The following is a 22916-nucleotide window of genomic DNA, read 5'->3' as shown; positions in this document are numbered from 1 at the left end:
GTTCAGATCAGATGAAAGCACGATATACCTATCTTTATTCCACAGGGAACCAAAATAGTACTTAGTAAGCATCTTTATGGCCAATCGGAAGAGATTCCTAAGTAAACGTGCATGATTAGTCACCACCTCAATGCCTCCGTGAGCGGCTTTAGTCATCAACCCCACGTTCAATAACATAGCTATTCAATTCATTCTGCTCCGACAGCAATTACCACCTTTCAGCCATTAGGTATACTGTGGAAGGTCGCCTAAGTTTTGCCCAGTCTGGTTGTATTATCTAAATCTCTCAACACCCATCATGAGCAGCAGCCACCCCAAAAAGGGTATGTTTACAATGCATGGGCTCTGATGCGACAGGATAATAACCATTCTCAGTTTGGACCACTCTCATCACAAATACTGCCTATTTGTCTGGTCTTTTGACCCTCGACTATTCTCTCAAGAAAGTCGGCTCAAAGTATCCGCTCGTTGTTCTCTACACGGATACATTTCCAATTGAGGGGCATCAAGCTCTTGACTCAAGAGGTATCTTGAAACAACATGTGCCCTATCTTCTTCCATCGGTCTCCAAGGACTATACCAATGACCCACGCTTCTACGACTGCTGGAGCAAGCTCACACCGTTTTCGCTCGTCGAGTATGACCGCGTTGTGCAGCTTGATAGCGATATGATGGTACTACAGAACATGGATGAACTGATGGAGATTGAATTGGACCCACCTGAATTGGCTGGAACAGGAAATCGGGTTTTTGCAGCTAGTCATGCCTGCGTCTGCAACCCGCTTAAGAAGCCTCATTATCCAAAAGACTGGTATGACTAATTCCTGACGTTACTGGGCATGCTAAACTAACATTTTGAGAAGGATCCCGGCCAACTGTGCCTTTACTTCCCAGCATGAAGACCCAAACAATGCGCAAATAGTCGGAGCTCCGCCTACTGCGGGGTTGGGAATGCCTAATGGAGGTCTTCAGGTGGTGAATCCATCTACAGAAACCTACGAGAAGATTAGTCAACAGCTTGCTTCCGCCACATCATCGGATTACGAGTTTGCCGATCAGTCTTTATTAAGCGACGTATTTAACGGCAGATGGGTTACCATCCCGTATATCTACAATGCGCTCAAAACCCTGCGATGGGAGGGCGTCCACGACGCTATCTGGCGGGATGAGAAGGTTAAGAACGTACATTACATTCTCAGCCCAAAGCCATGGGACAAAATCGAGGAGGGAGCAGATCAAAGTCAGGACCCGTCTCATGCGTGGTGGATATCTTTAAATGAAGAACGTTTAAAGAATGAGCAGAGCAGAGGTACACAGGACCAATTTTGAGCTACTGTTTAACGACCTTTTGCCATCGAATGGCACTACAGCCAAGTCTTCAGTTTTCAGCTAGATAGGTTTTAAGACTGAGGCTGATTCAAGATTTGGTCTGAAAAGATAGGCTAGATAACATTTGAAGTAATAACTAGAATCTTCGCGATTTATTATAAAGTCTAAGATAGAGCTCGTATTGGTATTATTAGAACAAACTATCATAAACTCGAAGAGTAGTGTTGACAACTCTACAAATAACCTGCTTCTATTTGCCACGTGCTCAAATATATCATATTGGGCCAATCATAGCCTAATCGTGGAACCTCGAGGGCTGACTAGCGCTTATCAGTGCTGACATATCAACCAAATCAGGTGTCAACACCTACCACGAGGGTTTCTTATACGTAAAATATACTTTGAAGTCCAAGACCAGTCCGGGTGTTTCCGCTATTGGTACGAAGTACAGTCGCTATTTTGAGTGCCAAAATGAGCGCCAATGATGTCTTTTCTCTGTCAGTTTTTGTTTGAAAAAAAAAAAAAAAAAATGATAATATACGGTACACTGTATCATTGGGTTTCCAGGATCTCAAGGTTTGAAAGTGGATAACCCCAGACTCCAATGTACTATAATAGTTATCGATTTCAACCTATGAGACATTTGAATTTCTTCTTTGATAATTCATTCCAACCTTGGGCAAAATTTGACCTTAAGACGACGAAATGTTAGTCACCAATATTCAGATATCACGCTTCATGCGTTTTTTTTTGCCTCTTGTCTTTTTAACGGCAATTTTGTGTTATTCTTTTTTGGATTGGAATCCGATACATATGCTACTCCCTAGCCAGGAGACATTTCAGGACACAAAAACGGACACAAAGACATCAACCGACTCCATTCATAATTCTCATGTGGAAATCCCCGAAAGAGTGTGGCATTCGGCCAAAGATGAGAACATAACAGAAATCCAACATCAATGGATCAACAGTTGGACAGAAACAAATCCCTCCTGTGTTGAAGAACTGTTGACAGATCGTTCCGGCGAAGAATTTGTTCGGACCCACTATCAGAAGGCAAGGCCTGATATTGTTCAGATTTATGAATCCATTCCAATCCCGATCTTGCGAGCAGATCTTCTTCGTTATTTGATTGTCCTTGCAAAGGGCGGGTACTGGAGCGATTTAGACGCCACTTCAGAAAAGTCATTCTCTGATTGGGTACCCGAAGAATATAAAGCTCACAAGATTGATATGATTGTTGGATTGGAATTCGATTTGGAATGGAGAGGAGCAGGACAAGAGGTTGCGTCTCAATTCTGCAACTGGGTATTCGCGGCTCGACCGTCATCACGCAATCTTCAAGTGGTAGTTGATGCCGTCCTCAAACAGTTAAAAGACATTGCCGAGGCAAACGACGTGCCAATCTCAAAGATCACTCTGGAGATGCTTTCGGATGTTGTCAACGTGACTGGGCCTAAGATTATGACCATTGCCATCGTGGATGGCCTCACACAACTTTTGGGCAGAACAGTTGACGATCGTGACTTTTCGGGCATCAAACATCCAAAATTGGTGGGTGATGTCTTGATTATGCCAGGGAATTCATTTGCAGCAGCTCAGAACGGATATCCGACAGATCAAAGCGATGTTCTAGTGACCCATCACTATGAGGGCTCGTGGAAGCAGGCGGATGCAGAAGCGAAAGAAAGAAAAAAGCAGCAATCGCAATCAACGCGTTGACGCAAGGGGAATTGAACTGATGGCTGAAGATAAATTGTGAATAGTCATAAAACTGAACAATTAGTCAGTCCATTTCAAGGTCCTTGTAGATCTGTTAGCCTTCCAACCGCGTGCTTCCCGTATCAACATCAGTCACGATTATATGAGTGATTTCTATCAGTATTGAACCTATTGACAGCGGGACCACACTGTCGAGATAGTGAGGTACCGTAAGTACCTAGGTAGAAAGCTCGTCAATGAGGGTGTCTCACGCTGAATATAGCACCTGAGCGGAGTTGCAAGGCCTACTACTTCCCCACCAAGCCAGGTCAAAGCAGCCAATCTCTGCCTCTGCTATGTATAATAAATCTTGTCGCGGGAGATCCCGAGGTCCAGTGCAAGCTGCAGTGAGGGCTGAACATATTGCTCTTAAAGCCTTGGAACATATTAACCTTGGCGAGGGCATTTCTCTCCTCATACCGGGCATTTATATCAGACAATCCTTACCTGGCGGTCCGCATACATTGATATGCCCAGATAGCACATGCTTTCACTTTGGAAGCAAAATCCGGTAGTTTCAGAATCCTTAAGACCATACCCTGAAGCCTGATAAACCAAATTCACTACCTGAACATATGGGTACGCAGATAGTCATTCCTATTTGCTTGTAAAGTTTTAAGGTTGTAAGGCTCATATTATTCCAAGGCTCAGAACCCCCGTTATATCAGGTTTCTAACCACCTAGGCAATTGAAATTCTAAAGATTTTCCATCATTGGAAAGGGTACCAGCTCCCAGAATTTAGTTCTAAGGTGATCAGGTGCGATATAAAAGATCGGCCCAGTTGGTAAGACTAGCGGTGAGATGTAAGCAAAAGATCTTCTCGAGGAGTTCCAAAGCCCTCTGTCCAATCGTCTTGAGATACCTCTTAGCATTCATCTCCAATGCATATATAACGCGTACTATTGTGTAACGTGATAACCATAGAACTACATAGATATACATGTGCCCAAGTACTGGCATAAAGACCTCAGGGGCTACCAAGGAAGGTACCTAAGGGCTGAAGAGCCACACGTGGACATGGGACGCCTTGCAATGATAAGCAGGAGCGGCGTATCTAAAATAATTACCAAGCCAAAGCGACAGTTGTAACTTCCAATGATACTAATTACTAAAAATTTAAAACACCCTGGGTCCATCTTCAATCTCGCTGATCCAGGGCCAAACCTGAACAGATTAAGTACCTATGTAGCTTTACGTACCTTTTTTTTCTATACCGGGTGGGGCTTTCCTATTTCAGGTGCCGCCGCTTTTGAGCTCAGGGTCAGGCTCACTGAGTAAATTTCAGTCTGGGCTGAGGCTCATCATAGTCACGTGATAGATCAGTTCATTAAGCACTCATTATGATTGGCTGCTCACTGATCGCTCATTGATGACTAAGTATTAAGCACCTCCACGATCAGCATTCAGCCCCATAATCCTTCCGAGCTGGCTCCACCAACTCCACCCTCCCCAAAAATTTAAGGCACAGGTTCTCTCTATTTTCTGCAATGCCTAACTATGACCAATCATTCGAGCTGCATGTTCCGGAGCACTGATACGTCCGTCCCCCTATGACAGAGGCAGCACGCGTCGCCTTGCTGAAGCCTCTCGTTGACCCCCAAAGCGCCTATTATTCGGCACACAATGTGAAAAACATTAGGAAGATAATCGAGCTCTATGAAAATGGGCAGCTCACCCTAGATGATCACATAACTGTGCAAGATGGGGAGGTCGTAACTCCAGAGGAGGCTGAAGCAACTCGCAAGCCAGCTGTTCGCGAAGTAAGTTTAATCCAAATAATTTTTAATTATCTTCCCTGACATGAAATAGGCATTCAACCAAACAAAGCAACACCAACAACTTCTTGTGAAAGCTTCTTATGATAATGGCCAGCTTGAAGTGTGCTCCCATGAGGTAAGAACTTTTCTCTATTTTGAGGAGTTTCCATCTAAGCTTTGGTCCGGCTATTAGCTCAAAGCTTTAATGAGACTACCTCAAATATTCCATGGCAGCAATTTTTTTCATCCCAATCAGCTTTCTTAATGACACTGGTTACTGGTAGCAGCGTTCTTACAATCTACGCTAACGAGCGTGCTCTTCTCGAAGAGGCCTCTGAGGTAGTCTCAATAAAAAAGCTGATTGGGATGAAAAAATTGCTGCCATGGAATATTTGAGGAAGCCTCATTAAAGCTTTGAGCTAATTGAGCTAATGAGACTACCACAAATATTTCACGGCAGCGATTTCATCCCAATCAGCTTTCTTAATGACACTGGTTACTGGTAGCAGCTCCCTGAAAATGTACGCTAACGAGCGTGCTTTTCTCTAAGCGGTCTCGCCAAATTATTACCAGCCGTCCGGGTATACTAATGTCAAGATTGCAAACGGGGCTATATTCTGTCTGACTAGCTACCTAATTGAGCTTCAAATGATTGATAATGCAGGGAACTGCCGAGGTCCTTGGTTTATAGAGTCGGCAATTGAGTAGTCTGGTGATCAAGACATTCCTCGGTTGTCTGGAGCCAACATGCGCCGTCAATTTTTTATGGGAGAGGGCCCGGCTCTTGGTGGCCCCTTGGCCATGGCGTTATCAAAATTCGGAAGTCTTCCTTACTCTAGTTTTTTTTTGGTGGTTTGGCTTTTTCTTTGGTCTTTTTGGTTTTTGTCATACGTGCTTAGTTTTCTTAAAACTACTCCATACTCTTATCACTAATGGAGTCATTCCTGAAGGAATATTGATTCAATGCTAAAAACAGTTCTAAGTTAGATGGAGGTGTGTACGGCTAGTTCTTATAGCTTGAGCGAAGTAATTTTGCAGTCATTGCTTTGGGGCCAATTTACTCAGTGAGCCTGACTGCACCCTCATAAAGCGGCAAGGAAATCCGGTACATGGGTACAACTGATCAAATACTCGATTAGGGCAGAAGATTTCCGGAAATCAACGTGGCCATGCATCTTCCACCTGGAAATTCCATGGACTAGGTCAGCCCCCTCTTTGTGGCGTTCCCTGCATGGAATGTGCTGCAACTACCAGCCACGATAGAAGGTCTCGACACCTGACGCAGTGTCGGTATACGAGATTGGATTCTCATATGGAATCCCAATCTCAGCTCTCACATTTGGCTCTTTTCCCACTTTGAGGGATGCGATGGCCATGGACACAGATATTAAGACCCTCTTTGGGCCAGTGCCCTTGGGCATCGATTTGAGTGCAAGTCATGTGGCTATGGATAACGGGGTTGTCATCGCAATGTTTGCTACTGCGACCTTTGCGGTTATTCTGCGATTTCTCGCTCGCGCTGTCCTTCGAACGGGTCTGATGGCGGATGACTGGGTCATTATCGTGGCTTTGGTATGTTCTGTGATGAGGCTCAAACTCGATTTCTTCTGACTTTCTCAAAGGTCATTCTAGCGGGCGGTTTAGTCTGCACAGTTTTGGGTATGAAGTTGTTTTCTAGATCTTTTCAGATAGCTGACATTCTCCCCTAGGAGGCAAAGCTGCGTCTGGTAGACATGTCTGGGCCTTGACAACAACTGATTTAGACCAGGCATTTGAAGTGAGTCCAGCCTAAAACACAAATGAAATTCTCAGTTGACAGGCAACCAATACAGATACTTTACGCCTACATCTATATCTATGCTGCGGGATGTACGGCGACCAGAATATCAATCCTCCTCTTCTTCAGGCGTATCTTCTCGCCAATGGGAAAATACTTGAAAATTGGGATTAGCATTGGCACAATCATCACGCTCACCTACCCTATCGTCGTGGGCATATTCATGGCGACAGTTTGTAGCCCAGTGCCCTATTTCTGGAATAGTTTCACAGGCAGCCAGGGCAAGTGTCACTCCGGAACGAGCAAATTTCTCTTGGCAATGGGCATCATCAACATGCTGACCGATTTCGTGGTACTAATCATTCCATTCCCGCGCATCGTGAAACTAAAGACAACGTCTGGGAAGAAGATCGCAGTGTGTGGAATCATGGCCCTAGGATTTTTGTAAGAAAGTCCCCATCTAGGTAGTACCTATCTGTCCTTGTCCCAGCTGATAAGTGCCAGTGTTTGTGTCGCCAGTATTGTCCGGATCTGGTTCGTAGATCAATATGCGAATGCGCTTGATATAACGTGGGTCATGGGCCAGGTGTTTATATGGTCTACTATCGAGCCGGCTGTAGCTATTGTCTGCGCCTGTCTTCCACACCTCGCTCCTTTGGCTCGCCTTGCACATCACTCAATGGCGACTGGCGATCGACAAAAGAAAACGGCAAGCTATGGCCATACTTGGAGACTGCAGGGTGAATCTAGGAGGCAGGAAAGAGAACGCTATGATTATGTGCTGGATCGATCGGGGCGCGATGAAGAAGACGAAATTGGCCTGACGAGCTATGTTGTTGCTGGTGTAAATGAGAGTGACAAGCAATCTTCGGAGTCTACGGATGAGAAGCATATGAATCTGCCTGATCGATTCATTTCTGTTCAGTCAACGTTTGAGCAGTCGACCTCGAGGAGATTGTCACAATAGTATCTAATCAAGAAAACGAATGAATCATGCATAAGACAACACATTCCAATATGGCTTTTGAACCCGAGAAGTAATAAAACAAAGGCTGAAATAATCAAATGAAAATGGCTCAAAGTGACATAGAATCTCTTAAAGCGCCTCAATAGCCTTGCGCAAAACCTCTAAGCCAAGGTCAGTAACATCACCAGAGTCAAGTTTGTCATCAGCAGGGTCTCGCAATGCCCAGGCAACGTCGCTCCACCAGCCCAGACCCACATAGCCTCCACCCTTGCGGCGCTCCAAACTCTCTTTCAGTCGGCTGGTGTGCTCCCACTGTTTAGCAGCGACTTCAGCGCGCTCAATGACTTTGTTAGAAATACCGCACATGGCCGCGCAATGCATACCGAAACTGCCCTCGGCAACGCCACTTTCCAGCTTGTAGAGGAATGTCACGCGGCGCTCTGTGCCATCAACATGGATTGCCATGCGCTTGGGTGCGATCTCTGGATGACCCTCGAACTCGGAAGCGAGGGAATGGTAATGCGTGGCAAAGAATCCTAGGGCTCCAATGTGAGTGGCGATGTGGTGCAGAACTGCCTGCGCAACAGCCACACCGTCGTATGAACTGGTTCCACGACCTAGCTCGTCGAGAATGACTAGCGAGCGGGGGGTAGCGTCGGATAAAATCTTCTTTGTCTCGGAGAGCTCGACGAAGAATGTGGATTGTGCAGCGAAGATATTATCATTGGCACCTAGACGTGACATGATGCGGTCTACGGGAGTTAGGCGGGCAGACTTGCAGGGGACATAACAACCAATTTGAGCCATGATGACGGCAACACATGTCTATAATAGAGTTAGAAATATCTCAAGGGAGGAAAGCGAGGTATAGCAACGTACCATACGAAGAACAGTGGACTTTCCAGCAGCATTGGCTCCAGTTAGGAGATCGATATTTGCGTGTTTACCACCAAGCTGAATATCGTTGGGGATGAAATCTTCCACGGCAGAGAGAAGACAAGGATGACGCAGTTCTTCAAATTCAAGGACACTCCGTTCACCTTCGACGAATTCAGGTCGGCAACTAGGCTGGCCTAAGGCTGATGAGGCCTTCGCAAGACTGATTAAACAATCCAGTTGCGAAATGATTCGAACAGCCGCAAGCCATGTGCCGTAGTGTTCATCAAATCGAGCATGAAATCGACCAGCAACTTCTTTGACGATCTGACCATGAGTTTCCTGTGCTTCCTGCAGCTTGCGGATCACACTTCTGAGTTCGGGGAAGTAATACCGCTTCACCTGTTTGGTAGCAGACATCTGATCCCAGTTTTTCGGTATGTTCTTGACCTTGACGGGCACTTCAAGCTGATAGATTTCTTTGCCGTTATCACGGTAGCAGATAGCAGTGGAGCCCAAATCGCGACGAGCCTTCTTTAGTAGATCATCAAGATCCTTCTCCAACCCCTCAATGACTTCCTGAGAGTTATCGAAATCAGCTTCAACCCCGGACTCTGGGACGAGAATGCCATTTTCCTTGGCCTTCGATCGATCAAATGCGGTCTTCCAGTACGTCAGCAAGGAGGTCAGATCGGGCATTGCAGAGATCAGTTGTCCTATGATGCCTTCGCCAGCGCCGGACTCTTGAAGAAGACCCATAGTGTAGTCAATTTGCTCAAACCCCTCCAGAACACGCACGAAATCCTGGGCTTTACAGACTTTCGCATGTATACGGGAGATTAGTCGTTCTAAGTCAGGCATCTTGACCAACTGCGAGGAGAATTGGTCACGGGTACTGGGGTCTGCGTTGAGAGCCTCCACCGCATCCAACCGAGCATTGATCTTCTTTGCGTCCATCAAAGGATGACACACCCATTGCTTGAAAGTTCGCTTGCCGAACGGTGTAATGCATCGATTGAGAAGTTGGAACAAAGTACCTTCGATGCCTCCATCAAAGGAATTGGCGAAAATCTCCATATTGATCAACGTCTGGCCGTCCAGTACCAGGCTAGACGCCTTCTTGATCGGGTCATACCATGAAAAGTTGCCGATGGTGATCAAGTCGCGCTCAATTTTCAAGACCCGCAGGTATTGAACGAGAGCACCAAAGGCAGACATAAGCAGCTCCTTCTCTCGTGCCTGCTGGAGAGCTTCAGGCCATGCCTTGCTGTCATCATTGTCTTCACACTCGAAGTACTTGTTCACATCAAGTTCTCGCAGCGTGATATCAGCCTCCCAGAACTCCTTACCAGGCTTGAGATAATTCCAGATAGTAGTGGGTCCTGTATTGTTCTTCAGAATTCGCATTACCTTCTGAGAGACATACGACTTCTCAAGCAAGACTTCTTGTGGGCGGGTTTGCGCAACAAAAGTCTCGAATTTGGTCATGTCCACATCGTCTACAAATTCAGACAAGAAAAACTGGCCTGTAGCTGTGTCGACAAAGGCGAGACCAAAGGCTGGAAGGTCATCCACAATAGCCTCCTTGATGGCTACACAGTATGTAGACATGTCATCTGTGAGCATCGATCCATCAACTAGAGTACCTGCGGTGAGTACACAGGCAAGCTCTCGCTTAATGATCTTGTCTTCTTTTTTCTTGGCATCCCTCTCACGCATCTCCTTGCCCAATGCCGATTCAGACTGGTCAACACGAGCAATTTTGTATCCCTTAGCCACGAACTGGTTGGCCCAATGAGAGAGACTCATCTCTGGAACACCAACCATGCGCATGTTCACTCGATCAGTAAGCTTCAAATCAAAGAGCTGGTGGCCGATGGTGGCATCATTCTCGTAGAGTTCGTAGAACTTTCCCTTCTTGAAGAAGACAACCGTATCCCAAAACTTCTGCTTAATTTCCCAGTATTGCTTTTCGAACGGCGAGAACTTGGACCAGGCTAGAGGGGGAACATAGATTGTTCGAGGGTCATAGTCAGGGTGGTCCCGAGGATTGCCATCCATATCCTTGACATTTGCAAGCCACGGATATCGCTGTTCGGGATCTTTAACATGTGCCTTTTCTTTCTTCACACTCCCTGGTGTCTTCGGGGTCTTAGCCGCTCTTTCCTTTCGAGGCTCCTTGTTTTCTGGATCGAAAGTCCACTGGCTGGCACTACCTCCAGAACCTTCGGGGAGTTCTATGTCAATATCTTCATCGACTGGCGGAGGCGGCGGTAAAGACGACGATATGTTTGAGCTCTTGCGAGAAGATTGAGGAGCAGATTTCTTTCGCTTCACAGGAGCGACATCTTCATCTGAGTCGTCTGGAACAACAAAGTCGTCCATTTCTGGGAACTGGTCAGCGGAGTTTCAAACGGATTACTTCGATCAAGTAGGGCCTCACCATCATCGTCAGAATATCCTGCCACATCGGCAGCCCCCTCAAACTCTTCATCGCTTTCGTCAAGCACAGTCTTTTGTCTCTTGGTGGCTCGACCCCCAGCGGCGCCCTTTCGACCAGGACGGAAGATGACTTCGTTGTCTTCACCCTCCGAATCAGACTCCTTGTAGCTAACCTGCTTCTTGGGCTAAAGAAACAATCAGTATTTAGGATCTTCGACGAAATAAACTTTCTTTCCAACATACCCTATGAGAAGGAGTCATGGTCGCATCGCTGGCTGCCTATACAATCATGGATCATTAGAATATTGTTTGTTAAATGAGCAATTTGTCTTAACTCACCTTCAGATTATCACCATATTCCTCCTCTTCATCAGGAATAGGCACATCGCTACTGGGGATAGGTGTCAAGTCATGAGCGAAGCTCGAGAAGGTCCTTTTCTGGCCGGGGGTTTGTTTGGCGGAACTAGCACCACGCTGCTCAGATGCTCTTTGTGCTGGGGAAGAGGCAGGCTCGCGGACCTTTGCACTGGATGGAGTGGCAGGGGATGACTTTTGGAAAAAACCAAGAATTGATTTCTGGTTCTTCATGTTCTGTGTGCTAGAGGTCGCTCGCTTTAGAGCTGCGGAGGGGGCGTCGCAGTGGGCGATTCCTTGGCCATTGTCAAGGATTCGATGAAATTGAACGAATAATATGCGAAATTGGGACAAAATAGTGCAGGGAGAAGGTGATCAGAGCATACTATGATGGTTGAGAGTATTATGAGCCTTGCCTTGGGGAAGTGAGAAATTGGTCGCGAGAGTCGCGTCGACGCGTAAAGCGGCGGGTCTTGGCGTTCCCGTTTCATTACGAAATGTGATAGATCCACTGATTTGAATGCTGGAATATATTGTACAAGTTGCTTATTTTACAGGAATTCAACAGAAACACAAAGCGGAGATTTCATCACTGTCCTGACATTCACTCAGTGGATTCAGTATGCTCCTCCCAACCCGGCGCAGTCAAGCCTTTCTCTCGGAATTCCTCGTCGCTGATGATCTCGACCATCTTGAACTTCCATTTGCCCAATTTCAACATCAGCAGATTATTGTCGAGGACAAATTCTTTGGTCTTGTCTGCCGGCCAGACACGGATAGGAGTAAATGCGAGATCATCCGACATGGGGCCGCTGTCTCCAGGACGACTGCCCACAGAGGCGCCATTGTTCGTGATGACACGGTGACCCTCGCCCTTTGATGCTACAAGGCCAGACGACCAAAGAATCTTATTGAAAGGTTGGTTGAAGACAAGCGACTTGGGAAGGGTAACTCTGGCATTGGGCATGTTGGCGAAGTTGACCTGGGAGGCGTATGGGTTACCAGACTGAGGAGTCTCCATTCCCGCTGTTGGAGACAGTGAATGACTGGCAGGAGGAGCCGAGGACCGAGGCATAGGGGAAGGCTCGCTGGTAGAAGATCGGGGACGGAAAAGTTGGCGATGTTGAAGTGATACAGCATCTGCCTCTTGTTTACCATGCACCAACTCGACAAACTCATACGCCAATTTGTGCTGTGCAACTCGCTTGGATGGATCCTTGTTGGACTCTTCCATAATGGAAGCAATCTCAGGCAAAGGAATAAAAGTGAACAACTTCAGGTATCTCTCCACGGTATCATCGGGAGTGCGCACAAAGAACTAAGCAATACATCAGCTGAATGTCTCAAAAACCAGCAAATTCCTAGCGTACCTGATATAGTTCAAAGGTCGAGGTCATGTCCTTGTCAAGCCAGATCGCATTACCTGCAGACTTGCCAAACTTCTCGCCAGATGGTGCTGTCAACAGCGGCGTAGTGAATCCAATGGGGCGCTCCAGCTCCGACTCCAACGGACTTCGGAGCTGCTCATCAGCAGTATTGCGACTGATAGCCTTTACGGCCTCCATTCCGAAGATAATATTTCCATACTGATCAGATCCTCCCACTTGAACCTGGGTGCCCTTTTGGAACAGCGTCCACCAATCCCACGCCTGAAGAAGCGGGTAGGAAAATTCTGCAAAAGACATACCATCGCCTTGATTCATCCGATTCTTGACCCTAAATTTACGGTTAGAACCTAAAGTAGGTAATGGTTCTTGTGAAACTTACGTATCTCTGCCAAGCATAGGCCCAAGTCGCATGAATGCACCAAGATCCCGCAAAACTTCTATAAATGGCATAGAATTCCACCAAGTATTGTTGTTTACTAATGCTCGTTTCCAAATCATTTGTCTCTCGTAGCCGTGTCGTCTGCCGTAATGCTCAATGCTTGTGCCTAACTTCTTGAGCTGCATGTGCATACTTGCCATGTTCGCCTTGCGAATCGATGATGTGACCTGTTCCCGCCCCTTCAAACGGCCTGTAGGATCACCAACTCGAGATGTAGCACCTCCCAGCTGGACTAAATTAGTTCAGAGCTCCCTGAGGTTGACCGAATCGCAAACTAACCAAGAATGTCACTGGGAGACCCCAAACATACCCCCAGGCCAGAACCATAAACGGCAACATATGCCCAACATGCATTGATGGTGCAGTGGGATCAATTCCAACATATATACCAGTCCTCTTCTCCGTGAACAGCCGATGAAGCAATTCGCGCTCACTGCCATCGGTCCGAATAAGTTAGCTTGGAGACCTTCAATGTAATCCATCGTTCCATTATGAGCTAAATTGAGAGTTGTGGAGTTGATGTACATACCCGACTACATCGTGAAGAAGACCTCGCTCCTCCAAATGAGCTGCGAAGTTATTCCTCTTTCCTGCCTTAATCTCCTTTGCGTGTCGGGCCCACTCCTTCTTCCCATCTTCTACCCTCTTAAGATAATTTTGTGTAATGTATCTCTTCTGCTGTAGTAATTGTTCCGAGCGTGGGAATGATAAAATTGGGCGACGGGTCTCGCAACGTAGTCGACGTATTTGCGCTGCTCCAGAGAAGCCACGCGCTGCGCATATGGTTTGACGGGGGATTTGAAGGTTTTCACAAACCGCCCGGGGAAGTGGCGCAGACCGTGGCCGCATTGATTCGTCTTATATTAAATTAGAACGCAAACGAAGCTTCAATGGACTTGGAGAATTATTAGATTATCGCAGACAGCTTCACAATTATTTCGATAAGGTGCGGAATATTATTGATGCGGTACATCATATTCTGCCATTTTATACCGCTTTGAGATCTATGAACGTTGAAACAAAGGCAAAACTGACCGCGGCATATACTTGTCCTCATTCATTAACATCCCAATTTCCTGAACTCAGCGCCCGAACTGACTGATCCGACAGATCTCTGGAAGCATTAAGTTTCCATGGTGATGTCAATTTGATCATTTAGATGTGATGTTAATTAACATAAACTTGGACCAAAACTTCGTTGCTCCACCCAGCATCCAGCTTCATAGTCCTCCACGCGGTCAGAACATCAATAGCCAGTAAATTTGAGCTCTCGCCGCCTTCTTTCCACACGTTATTCTGAGGAATCGGTTTTCCAAGAATCGTAACCATAAAGTCCTCAGCAATATCCTTATCCTGAAGATCAGAAATATAGATTCCAAGCGTACCCAGCGCCTTAAGAAGTACGTCAAATCGCAATCTACCACCCTCAACGACCAATACATCTGAGCTAGCAACAGCAGCCGCGCCAGTCATTTTATCAATAAGACCCAGAACAGCAACATGGATTAAATCATCGATGGACGAGTTAGACCTTTTGCTCCTCTTCGCAGAAAATGATTGGGTCGGGTAGGCAGTGAGAATCTCCCATCCCTTCTGCTCTAGGGAAACGGCAACAAGTGAATCCTGGGAGAGATTTCGCATATGTTCTGTTATTTTGCCGCTGGTATAAGCGCGGATCACATAGTCACCATCGCTATCAGCGTGTATTCCTGGGAAGTCTATCAGCGAGACGAGGCATGATGTCTCGGCGGAGTAAATGTTGAAAAGACCCAAGATTCCACTACCAGTCTTTGCCCGACCTGTATAACTTCCAACGCGCAGGATGCTACCTTCGTTGTAATCATGGTAAATATCAATTGTGCGGCCAATAACGCTCGGGCGCAAGGTGACTGAGCTTCCTTGTATCGTTGGCGCTGTTATCTGATCAATAATCTTTACATCGTGTTTGCCTGGTTCATCACTGATATACACCGGCCCGCCAGATATACAACGCGCTGCGGCGTGGAAAGAAGCATAGGCATTGCTGGTCTGGAACATATCCCAATCGGGTAAGACGTTCAGGAACCGGGTGAGGAGCGCATTGTGCGCATTGCAGAACACATGCCATGGATGAGACTCGGGTACATCGGGGAAATAGTCATCTGAGTTACGTAGTGCGATTGTTGGTTTGTTGGTTGGTAGTTGTGAGTGAAAGATCGCCTGAGGGATCAATGACATGCAGGAGATTGCACGTTTGCCAAAGTTCTTTAGTGAAGCAATTGTCCATGCGTCTTGGTACGATGTCATGAACCTCTTTCGGTCTTCCGGGTCCTCGAGCAGGTCGATGAAGAACTGGGCGTCTGTCTTGACCGAGTCCACGCCCGCAGACGAAAGATACCTGTAGAAATCTTCATAGAAACGTTGCACATCCTCTGGATCAATGGCCAGTATCTTGCCGTCCTTGATATTATGCGCGATAGGACCTGTTGGAGAAGGATCCTTGACTTTCACTTCTTTGGTTTTGTACTTTTGTGGGAAATCACCTTTAGGGCAGATGCCGCCCCAGTAGCCTAGCAAAGCATGCCAGACCGCGACATGTTGGATATTGGGATGGGCTCGGCGAATGCTACTCACAGTACTCTTTAAGCCATTGGGGAATGCCTTCGGGTTTGCCTCAAACTGGGTCCATCTCCTTTTGAATTGAGATTCGCCCTCGTTGTCCAGGCTCTGCCAGTTATCGTCGATGATCAAGTTTACAATATTGATTCCCTTGGCCTTGAGAGCATCTAAAGCACCAATTATTTTTTCCTCAGTCAGGTCCTGACCCAGCCCGTTCCAGGTGCAGTATGTTAGTCCATCAAGCCACTCCGTCTGCCACTGGGTCTCAACATCTTTCTCCACAAGAACCTCGTCGTCACCAGGAGGAGACAATGGCCGCTTATCAAAAGTGATATCGAGAGACTGACTGAACGGTCTGACCAATTTCCTAGATTCATAGATTACGGCAGACATAGCAACTTCAAAGTCTTCCGCGGCAGCAACAAGGACTTGAAACTTAGATATCTCACTGCTATCACTCCTTGACGAAACAATTATTTCGCCATTATCACCGGACTGGAAAACAGTCACGACATCATGAATTCCCGAGACAGCTAAGAAGACGAGATGTTGCCCATCCTTGCGAAGAAACGAGCATAGAATGGCATCCTCTGTCAACCGAAAAGTGTCTTTGCCATGTCTAGGTCCCAACCACGGACTCCAGATTCGCACCAAAGAAAACCATCTGACGACCGAGGAAGGGGTCCCCAGCACAAGTCGTTTTACACCGGAGAATCCGTCTAGAGCAACATTTGTATCACCCAAAATGGTCCATAAAACAGATCCTGGAGCTTCACTAGCTCGTACCTCGACCGTCACCTCGGAAGAAACGTTGTCGATATAGTTTGCAAGCTCAGCTGCCGCATTCAGTGAGGACGCACCGGGTTTCGATAGTTTTTCTAGCATAGAGGTCGATGGGCTAAATACCAATTCACCATCGGTGACTGATTGCTGTTGGTTGGCCCATAACCATTCGCTGTCGTGGTTTGTACGGAAGCGCACGGTGAATTGTGCATGTCCACCGGCTGCTGGAAACTCGATCTCGCCTGAGAATACATAGCGATAAAATTTATATTCAGATTCATGTCCAGTCAATAATGGCGCATGCGACGATGGAGCCTTTCGTAACGGAAGTGCCATCCATTCTGTATCAAGAATGTTGTGCCAGATCTGAGCTTCCCAGCCAGATTCCTCTGGGAATGAAGTACTAGATTCGATGACGACTGTAAATCTCAGCTATTAATTGTTAGATATGTAGCTATGCATTACGGATCGGTCGGTGTAGATCAAAATAAATGTGCACTCTGATGCAGAAGAATGCAGACAGACTTACTGCATCTTCCGACAATGCCCTAGATGGACAAGTTAATTGCCCTAGAGGTGGGTGGCAAGTTACTCGGGAAAATAGGCCCATCTGGGCGGGGCGAATAAATGTGGTCTGTCTTTTGAGATGTTTGCTTGGCCCAGTAATGGGAAGGGTGGATGTATTTCTATTCAAATTATTACGATCCATAATGGATGGTGAGGGAGTAGAGATTGGAAGAATATATGGGGAAAAGAAGAAAGGCGGTGGTTAAGCATGTCTTGTTGACCTTAAAGCTTGGCGCATGTGCAGTCAGCAAACCCCACCATTTACTTGCAAAAGAGCCCCGCTCTCAACACATTTACTTTCTTCCGACCACGCAATTGTCTCTTCACTCAAAATCTCCCTACCCTACATCATGTCCAACGTTTCCGAATTTATCGCCGCCCTTGAGGTCGCCCAGAAGAAGGAGAAGTTCACCCCCGAGGTACAAGAGGCTGCTGCCGGCATCGATGTCGCTGCCCTTGTCGCCGCTGTTGAGGCTGCCCTAGCTATGGGTGAGACCGAGAAGATCACCTCCGAAGCTCAGGCTAAGGCTCTGAAGGCCGGGTTCGAGTTCGCCACCAAGCTTGTTATGATGCTCAAGACTGCCCCCGGTCCCTTTGAGAAGAAGGACCTCTACGTTCACTTCAAGGTTGCTAAGGGAGAGGTTCTCCAGAAACCCGGCATGTTCGACATGGTGGTAGGTGTTTAAGCTGAAGGTTCTTGCTTGCAATCTTACTAATACAATCTTTCTACACTATAGAAGAAGCAGCTCTTTGGCGAGTGGGAGAAGATCAAGCACTACTCTCCCCAGAAGTCCGAAGCCCTCTACATCGAGCACGTCAACAACTTCATCAAGCAGTACCAGCTCCGTGACGAGTAAATCTGCATATTAAATTGCGAGGGGCTATGACCCTGTTAAATTACTATCCACATATGCCTATCAGGGTGGTAATATGGCTAGTGTTGATTACAAGTCAATGATGAAAGCCGATTCAAACCTCATTCTCATTACTGGGATTATTTCTATGACTACATTGTAATAGAGTTCATTTTTAAATCATTATCGGAACTTGATATTCATGACATTCTCTTCTACCTATACAACATGTGATATGTATTAAATTTAGTTGATCTTGACAACCAACTTTCCGAAGTGCTTTTGAGCCCACTGTTCTGCTAGTTAGCAAATTGTTCGATAGGTACAGAGTCAAAGATGCAGATTCACTTACCATGTAGTCATATGCGTCACGGACCTCGTCAAGGGTGAAGATCTTATCATCCACAACGGGGTGAATATCATTAGCCTCAATAGCGCGGATCATATCGCGCATGAGAGCCTTGCTACCAACGTAGACACCACGGACAGTGCAAATGGTGCTAAGAGTGTCAAGGAGGCTAGGCTGGCCCTTGGGGTCAACGCCACTCAGGAAGCCGATAACGCTGATGATACCCTCAAACTTAATAGCCTTGAGACTCTGCTCAAGGGTGCCAGTGCCGCCAACCTCAATAACGTGATCCACACCCTCGTTATCGGGGGTGAGCTTGCGGGCAGTCTCTCCCCAGTTGGGGTCATTCCTATAGTTGATAACGTGGTCGGCACCGAGCTGCTTCAGCTTCTCAGCCTTTGCGTCGGAAGAAGTGGTAGCAATGACGGTTGCACCAGCAGCTTTAGCGAACTGCAAACCGAAAATACTGACACCACCGGTTCCCTGCACCAAGACGGTCTGGCCAGGCTTCAATGGCTTGAGGCCGTACAAAGCATTCCAGCTGGTAACAGCTGCGCAGGACAGGGTGCTGTTCTCGATGGCACTAAGGTTCTTAGCAGCGATGACGAGGCCATTCTCGTTGAAGACACCATATTCGCGCAGAGTGCCGTCAAAGACACCGCCGAGGCCAGTCTGTGCTGCCTTGATATCGATTTCACCGGACTGGTGGCCCTGGTTGAAGAGGGTGTTCACTTGGTCACCCTTCTTGAACTGGGTAACCTTCGATCCGACCTCGACAACCTCTCCGGAACCATCGGAGCCAGGAACGACAGGATAGCCCAGAGGGAATGGGTACAAGCCCTATAACAGCCAAAGGCTTGTTAGTATATGTAGGACTAGTGATACTGGCACCATAGATACATACCTTGGGGATAATCAAATCACGATAGTTCAGCGAAGCAGCCTGCAGCTTCACAAGAACTTCATTCTCGCCAACTTTAGGAAAGGGTACTTCCTTGTGAACAAGACCATCGAAGTCGTTGGTGCCGTTCTCAACCACCCATTGCTTAATTGTCGAAGGAGCCATTATGAAAAATAGTCAATAGATATAGGAATACTTCTTATAATGAGATTGAAGTGTTTATGAATTGTAAATAACCCAAGATCAATTCTTCTGGTATGAGCTACATTTATAGTTGAGACCGTGGCGTACCAAATTTGTGGAACCACGGAAGGATTGATAAAAGTCTCCGTCCGGGGCCAACCTTCCTGGGGCTCGGGTAAACAAACGGTTCCATCTCGGAAAGATTCAAGTTTGGATTCTATACAAAGTATACATTACATAAATTACACTTCATTATAGGCGGGCCCGAGGACCAAAATGGACTAGATCACCCAAATGGACCAATTTTGCAAATTCTTACAACCATCCCTGATATAATAATCGGAGACATTATGACTTTTGAGTTGAAACTTGAAACAAGATGCCGTGCCTCTTAGTAGGTACGCTCGTTCATAGGCGGACCTCGGGAGCTTCGGCAGCTCAACTGGTCCATCGATGGCTGACGTAACAGCCGCTGGAAAAGCCTTTGATGCTTTCAATCCTGTAGTGTGACAGTTTGCGGCTAGAGATCCAGGTTTGATATGGTACCAGGTACCTAGTAACCTAGACATTTTAGAATCCGGCTTTTGCACAAACGGGTTTTTTCATAAGTGATATTCAACTACGACATGGCAGTAGGTCATCCTGCATACTTAGTTCAAATCCCGAGGTCGGCCCGGTGTATATACACCGCTGTGTTTACCGCCTTATATCGCCGAGGTACAGCTTTCTGTCCGCAGATAAGATTATCTTATCGAATAATTGTGTCATTTGCTTGAAGATGACAACAACGCCTGGAGAATGCATATGAGTGGACGTTGACCCAATTGAATGATGCGGGTCAGCCAATCAATCAATAAGATCTCTACTTTGGGTCACACAGCTTGGATCAGAGGGGGCAATGTACGGCGTCGTAGCAGTCACGGCAGAGGGGATAAATAACACGTGGAAGCTTTCGTCCTTTTGAATTTACGTTGTAACATTTTAATCCAAATTATCCAATTGAATATAACATCATGGCTACTGGACGCTCCTTCAAGCTCAACTCGGGCTACGAGATCCCGGCTGTCGGTCTTGGTACTTGGGTAGGTTTCTTTCCTGAACGGCAATGTTAGACACAGGACTTATCAATGCATGCATTGTAGCTTTCCCAACCCAATGAGGTCGAGAATGCAGTTGAAGCTGCTCTACGCAAGGGATATCGTCACATTGATGCCGCAGCTTGTTACCAAAATGAGAACGAAGTAGGAAATGGCTGGAAGAAGTCTGGCGTGCCTCGCGAAGAGATCTTCGTAAGCTGCATAGAGGATTCTCGCTCGTGGTCAATTTAATGTCTTACATGAAGTTCCGAAAAGATTACTAGCAAGCTCTGGAATACGCACCACCATCCAGACCATGTCGAGGAGGGTCTTAACAAAACCTTGAGGGACCTGCAGACCGACTACCTCGACCTGTACTTGGTATGTTTGGCTTGTTGGAAGATACGCAATTAAAGACCAGCTAGCTAATTTCATTAAGATCCATTGGCCTGTCGCCTTTGAACACACCAACGAAACCCTCACACCAATCGATCCGGTGACGAAACGATTCCGCATAGCTGATGTTCCGATTGCCGATACCTGGGCTGCTCTGGAGAAGTTTGTTGCTGCAGGCAAGATCCGCAGCATTGGTATTAGCAACTTCACCATCCAAGCTACCAAGGACCTGCTCAAAACGGCCAAGATCCCCCCTGCTGCGGACCAGATTGAGGCTCATCCCTATCTCCTTCAGCCGGAATTACTGGCTTTCTTGAAAGAGAACGTAGGTCATCTTTCATCTTCTCCACTGGTCAAATTATGCTCATTTTCTCGTCACTAGAACATCCTCCCCGTGGCTTACAGCCCTCTAGGAAACAATGTATTCAACCTGCCACGGTATGAACTCTGCCTGATCGTTGACTTGAGACTATACTTTGTTCAGCCTAGCTAATACTTGGACAGTGTTATCGATGACCCGAAGGTAGTGGAAATTGCCAAGAACATAAATAGGGATCCTGCTACTCTGTTGATCTCCTGGGCTATCCAGCGAGGTTTTGCCGTACTGCCCAAGAGTGTGACTCCTTCGCGCATCGAGAGTAATTTCCAAGGTAAGCTGTCACACAAAGACCCAAGAGTGAGAGTGACGTTAACCGATATCTTTCAGACTTCGTCATTCCCGAAGATGCCTTTGAAGCTCTGAATAAACTGGACAAAAACCAGCGTTACAATTACCCGTTCCGTTGGGGAGTTGATATGTTTGATGAATTGGGAACTGCTGAAGCTGAACGACGCGCTGAAGAGCATGCTACTAAGCAGCGAGCTCTTTGATTCTGAATGTGAGAGTTTCTTCGATATCAACTCTACCAAGGTCTTTCGAGAGTTATTGTTATACATTGTAACGAAATAGATTTGGGTTGATAGAATGATGAAAAAGCCAATAGAATTGACTGTGAAATTCCGCAATGATCAGGGTTGAAAGTTGACTTATATACTCCCCGAGGCGGAGTGGATAAGTCTAGAAGTCAAAGCGGGCTGGACTCCGACCCACTAGAATGTTTCAATATTGACTGCCCTATCCGACCAATCCCAAGCAATTGCAGAAATATTCTCAGTACTCACTCACATACTTAACTGAGAATCGAAGCCATGCCGACACGAGTGACCAAAACCACTCGTGAATCTCAGACCGCAAGACGCGTCCAGCCCAAACCCAAGGGTAAGTCTTGAATAGTCGCTCATAGTGAACCAAACGCGAAATTATTGAAAAACTTCACTATCTTGTGATTTGATTTTCCCTTAATAACATCCTCGGAAATCATATACATTATTTCTTGATCCCGACACGTCCTAATGAAACTGCAGTCCTGCCGCGGGTCGAGCGAACCAACGCACTAAACATCAACGAGTTCGTCTCGCTATACATATCACCGCCAAAAACAGCGATTGAATCAACTCCAACAAACCTCGCGACAAATCCAGCAGAAATATCACTCCAAGATGTGGCGGCACACACGCCATTAGAAGTGTACTCCGCAAAATCAATCCCCACTGCAGCCCTAGAAGCATGTCTGGACCTAATCGAGCTGACTTCGGGCTCAGCATACGCAGCCTCGGGAATAGGCTGGTCGCGCTCAAAAAAGCGCAAAGAAATGCAACTGCCCGATATGAAATATCTCATATTGCGGGGCGTAGCGGAAACCGAAGAGCCAAATGTGAATGTGAATGTGAATGTAGAGCCGGATTTTCGCACTGTGATCGGGTTCTTATCATTCATGGTCACGTATGAAGATGGGAAGGAGGTTGTCTACTGCTACGAGATCCATTTGTCGCCGACGGTCCGGGGGCGCGGGCTTGGGAAGTTGCTTATGGGTCGGATGGAGGAGATAGGTCGACTTGTCGGGTTGGAGAAGGCTATGTTGACTGTTTTCCGATCTAATGAGGCAGCTCGTGAGTTTTATAAGCGGGGTGGGTATGAGGTTGATGAGTTTAGTCCCCAGCCCAGAAGGTTGCGAAATGGTACGATTAAGGAATGGGATTATTTGATCCTGTCGAAACGGTTGTAAATTGCATTTCTTG

At 46.8% G+C, this 22916-nt stretch overlaps 11 protein-coding genes across 11 annotated transcripts; 8 read left to right on the top strand and 3 right to left on the bottom strand.

Annotated features, from left to right (window-relative positions):
- Window positions 1–298: 298 nt before the first annotated feature.
- Window positions 299–1329, top strand: N7495_006891 (glycosyltransferase family 8 protein; the record flags this gene model as incomplete). Its single annotated transcript, XM_057209542.1, has 3 exons — window positions 299–323; window positions 376–811; window positions 864–1329. The coding sequence occupies 3 exons, from the start codon at window positions 299–301 to the stop codon at window positions 1327–1329; spliced, it is 927 nt and encodes a 308-aa protein (XP_057063316.1).
- An 813-nt stretch (window positions 1330–2142) lies between these two features.
- Window positions 2143–3051, top strand: N7495_006890 (uncharacterized protein; the record flags this gene model as incomplete). The annotated part of the gene is made up of 1 exon (XM_057209541.1): window positions 2143–3051. One exon carries the CDS (start codon window positions 2143–2145, stop codon window positions 3049–3051), a length of 909 nt encoding a protein of 302 aa, XP_057063315.1.
- A 1590-nt stretch (window positions 3052–4641) lies between these two features.
- N7495_006889 (uncharacterized protein) lies at window positions 4642–5041 on the top strand (the record flags this gene model as incomplete). The annotated part of the gene is made up of 3 exons (XM_057209540.1): window positions 4642–4851; window positions 4901–4984; window positions 5009–5041. The coding sequence occupies 3 exons, from the start codon at window positions 4642–4644 to the stop codon at window positions 5039–5041; spliced, it is 327 nt and encodes a 108-aa protein (XP_057063314.1).
- Window positions 5042–6216: 1175 nt separating this feature from the next.
- N7495_006888 (uncharacterized protein) lies at window positions 6217–6596 on the top strand (the record flags this gene model as incomplete). Its single annotated transcript, XM_057209539.1, has 2 exons — window positions 6217–6420; window positions 6558–6596. 2 exons carry the CDS (start codon window positions 6217–6219, stop codon window positions 6594–6596), a joined length of 243 nt encoding a protein of 80 aa, XP_057063313.1.
- Window positions 6597–7202: 606 nt separating this feature from the next.
- On the top strand, window positions 7203–7592 carry N7495_006887 (uncharacterized protein; the record flags this gene model as incomplete). Its single annotated transcript, XM_057209538.1, has 1 exon — window positions 7203–7592. One exon carries the CDS (start codon window positions 7203–7205, stop codon window positions 7590–7592), a length of 390 nt encoding a protein of 129 aa, XP_057063312.1.
- Window positions 7593–7721: 129 nt separating this feature from the next.
- On the bottom strand, window positions 7722–13940 carry N7495_006886 (mismatch repair ATPase MSH6; the record flags this gene model as incomplete). The annotated part of the gene is made up of 12 exons (XM_057209537.1): window positions 7722–8417; window positions 8472–10855; window positions 10912–11095; window positions 11154–11189; window positions 11250–11560; window positions 11651–11787; window positions 11873–12582; window positions 12635–12980; window positions 13032–13318; window positions 13371–13524; window positions 13621–13769; window positions 13908–13940. The coding sequence occupies 12 exons, from the start codon at window positions 13938–13940 to the stop codon at window positions 7722–7724; spliced, it is 5427 nt and encodes a 1808-aa protein (XP_057063311.1).
- A 318-nt stretch (window positions 13941–14258) lies between these two features.
- N7495_006885 (putative raffinose synthase protein Sip1) lies at window positions 14259–17181 on the bottom strand (the record flags this gene model as incomplete). Its single annotated transcript, XM_057209536.1, has 2 exons — window positions 14259–16904; window positions 17002–17181. 2 exons carry the CDS (start codon window positions 17179–17181, stop codon window positions 14259–14261), a joined length of 2826 nt encoding a protein of 941 aa, XP_057063310.1.
- A 208-nt stretch (window positions 17182–17389) lies between these two features.
- N7495_006884 (acyl-CoA-binding domain-containing protein) lies at window positions 17390–17896 on the top strand (the record flags this gene model as incomplete). Its single annotated transcript, XM_057209535.1, has 2 exons — window positions 17390–17713; window positions 17777–17896. 2 exons carry the CDS (start codon window positions 17390–17392, stop codon window positions 17894–17896), a joined length of 444 nt encoding a protein of 147 aa, XP_057063309.1.
- A 243-nt stretch (window positions 17897–18139) lies between these two features.
- N7495_006883 (zinc-dependent alcohol dehydrogenase family protein) lies at window positions 18140–19308 on the bottom strand (the record flags this gene model as incomplete). The annotated part of the gene is made up of 3 exons (XM_057209534.1): window positions 18140–18184; window positions 18246–19082; window positions 19147–19308. 3 exons carry the CDS (start codon window positions 19306–19308, stop codon window positions 18140–18142), a joined length of 1044 nt encoding a protein of 347 aa, XP_057063308.1.
- A 1031-nt stretch (window positions 19309–20339) lies between these two features.
- On the top strand, window positions 20340–21668 carry N7495_006882 (uncharacterized protein; the record flags this gene model as incomplete). The annotated part of the gene is made up of 7 exons (XM_057209533.1): window positions 20340–20408; window positions 20469–20615; window positions 20679–20783; window positions 20842–21123; window positions 21181–21236; window positions 21303–21448; window positions 21505–21668. 7 exons carry the CDS (start codon window positions 20340–20342, stop codon window positions 21666–21668), a joined length of 969 nt encoding a protein of 322 aa, XP_057063307.1.
- A 318-nt stretch (window positions 21669–21986) lies between these two features.
- Window positions 21987–22903, top strand: N7495_006881 (N-terminal L-serine N(alpha)-acetyltransferase NAT4; the record flags this gene model as incomplete). Its single annotated transcript, XM_057209532.1, has 2 exons — window positions 21987–22056; window positions 22203–22903. 2 exons carry the CDS (start codon window positions 21987–21989, stop codon window positions 22901–22903), a joined length of 771 nt encoding a protein of 256 aa, XP_057063306.1.
- Between the last annotated feature and the right edge of the window lie 13 nt (window positions 22904–22916).

This window comes from Penicillium taxi (genome assembly GCF_028828555.1).
Source record: "Penicillium taxi strain IBT 34144 chromosome Unknown utg000004l_segment0_segment0, whole genome shotgun sequence".
In the NCBI taxonomy this organism is placed as follows: domain Eukaryota; kingdom Fungi; phylum Ascomycota; class Eurotiomycetes; order Eurotiales; family Aspergillaceae; genus Penicillium; species Penicillium taxi.
The sequence above is the reverse complement of the archived record's forward strand: the minus strand, read 5'-3'. Positions and strand labels throughout refer to the sequence as shown.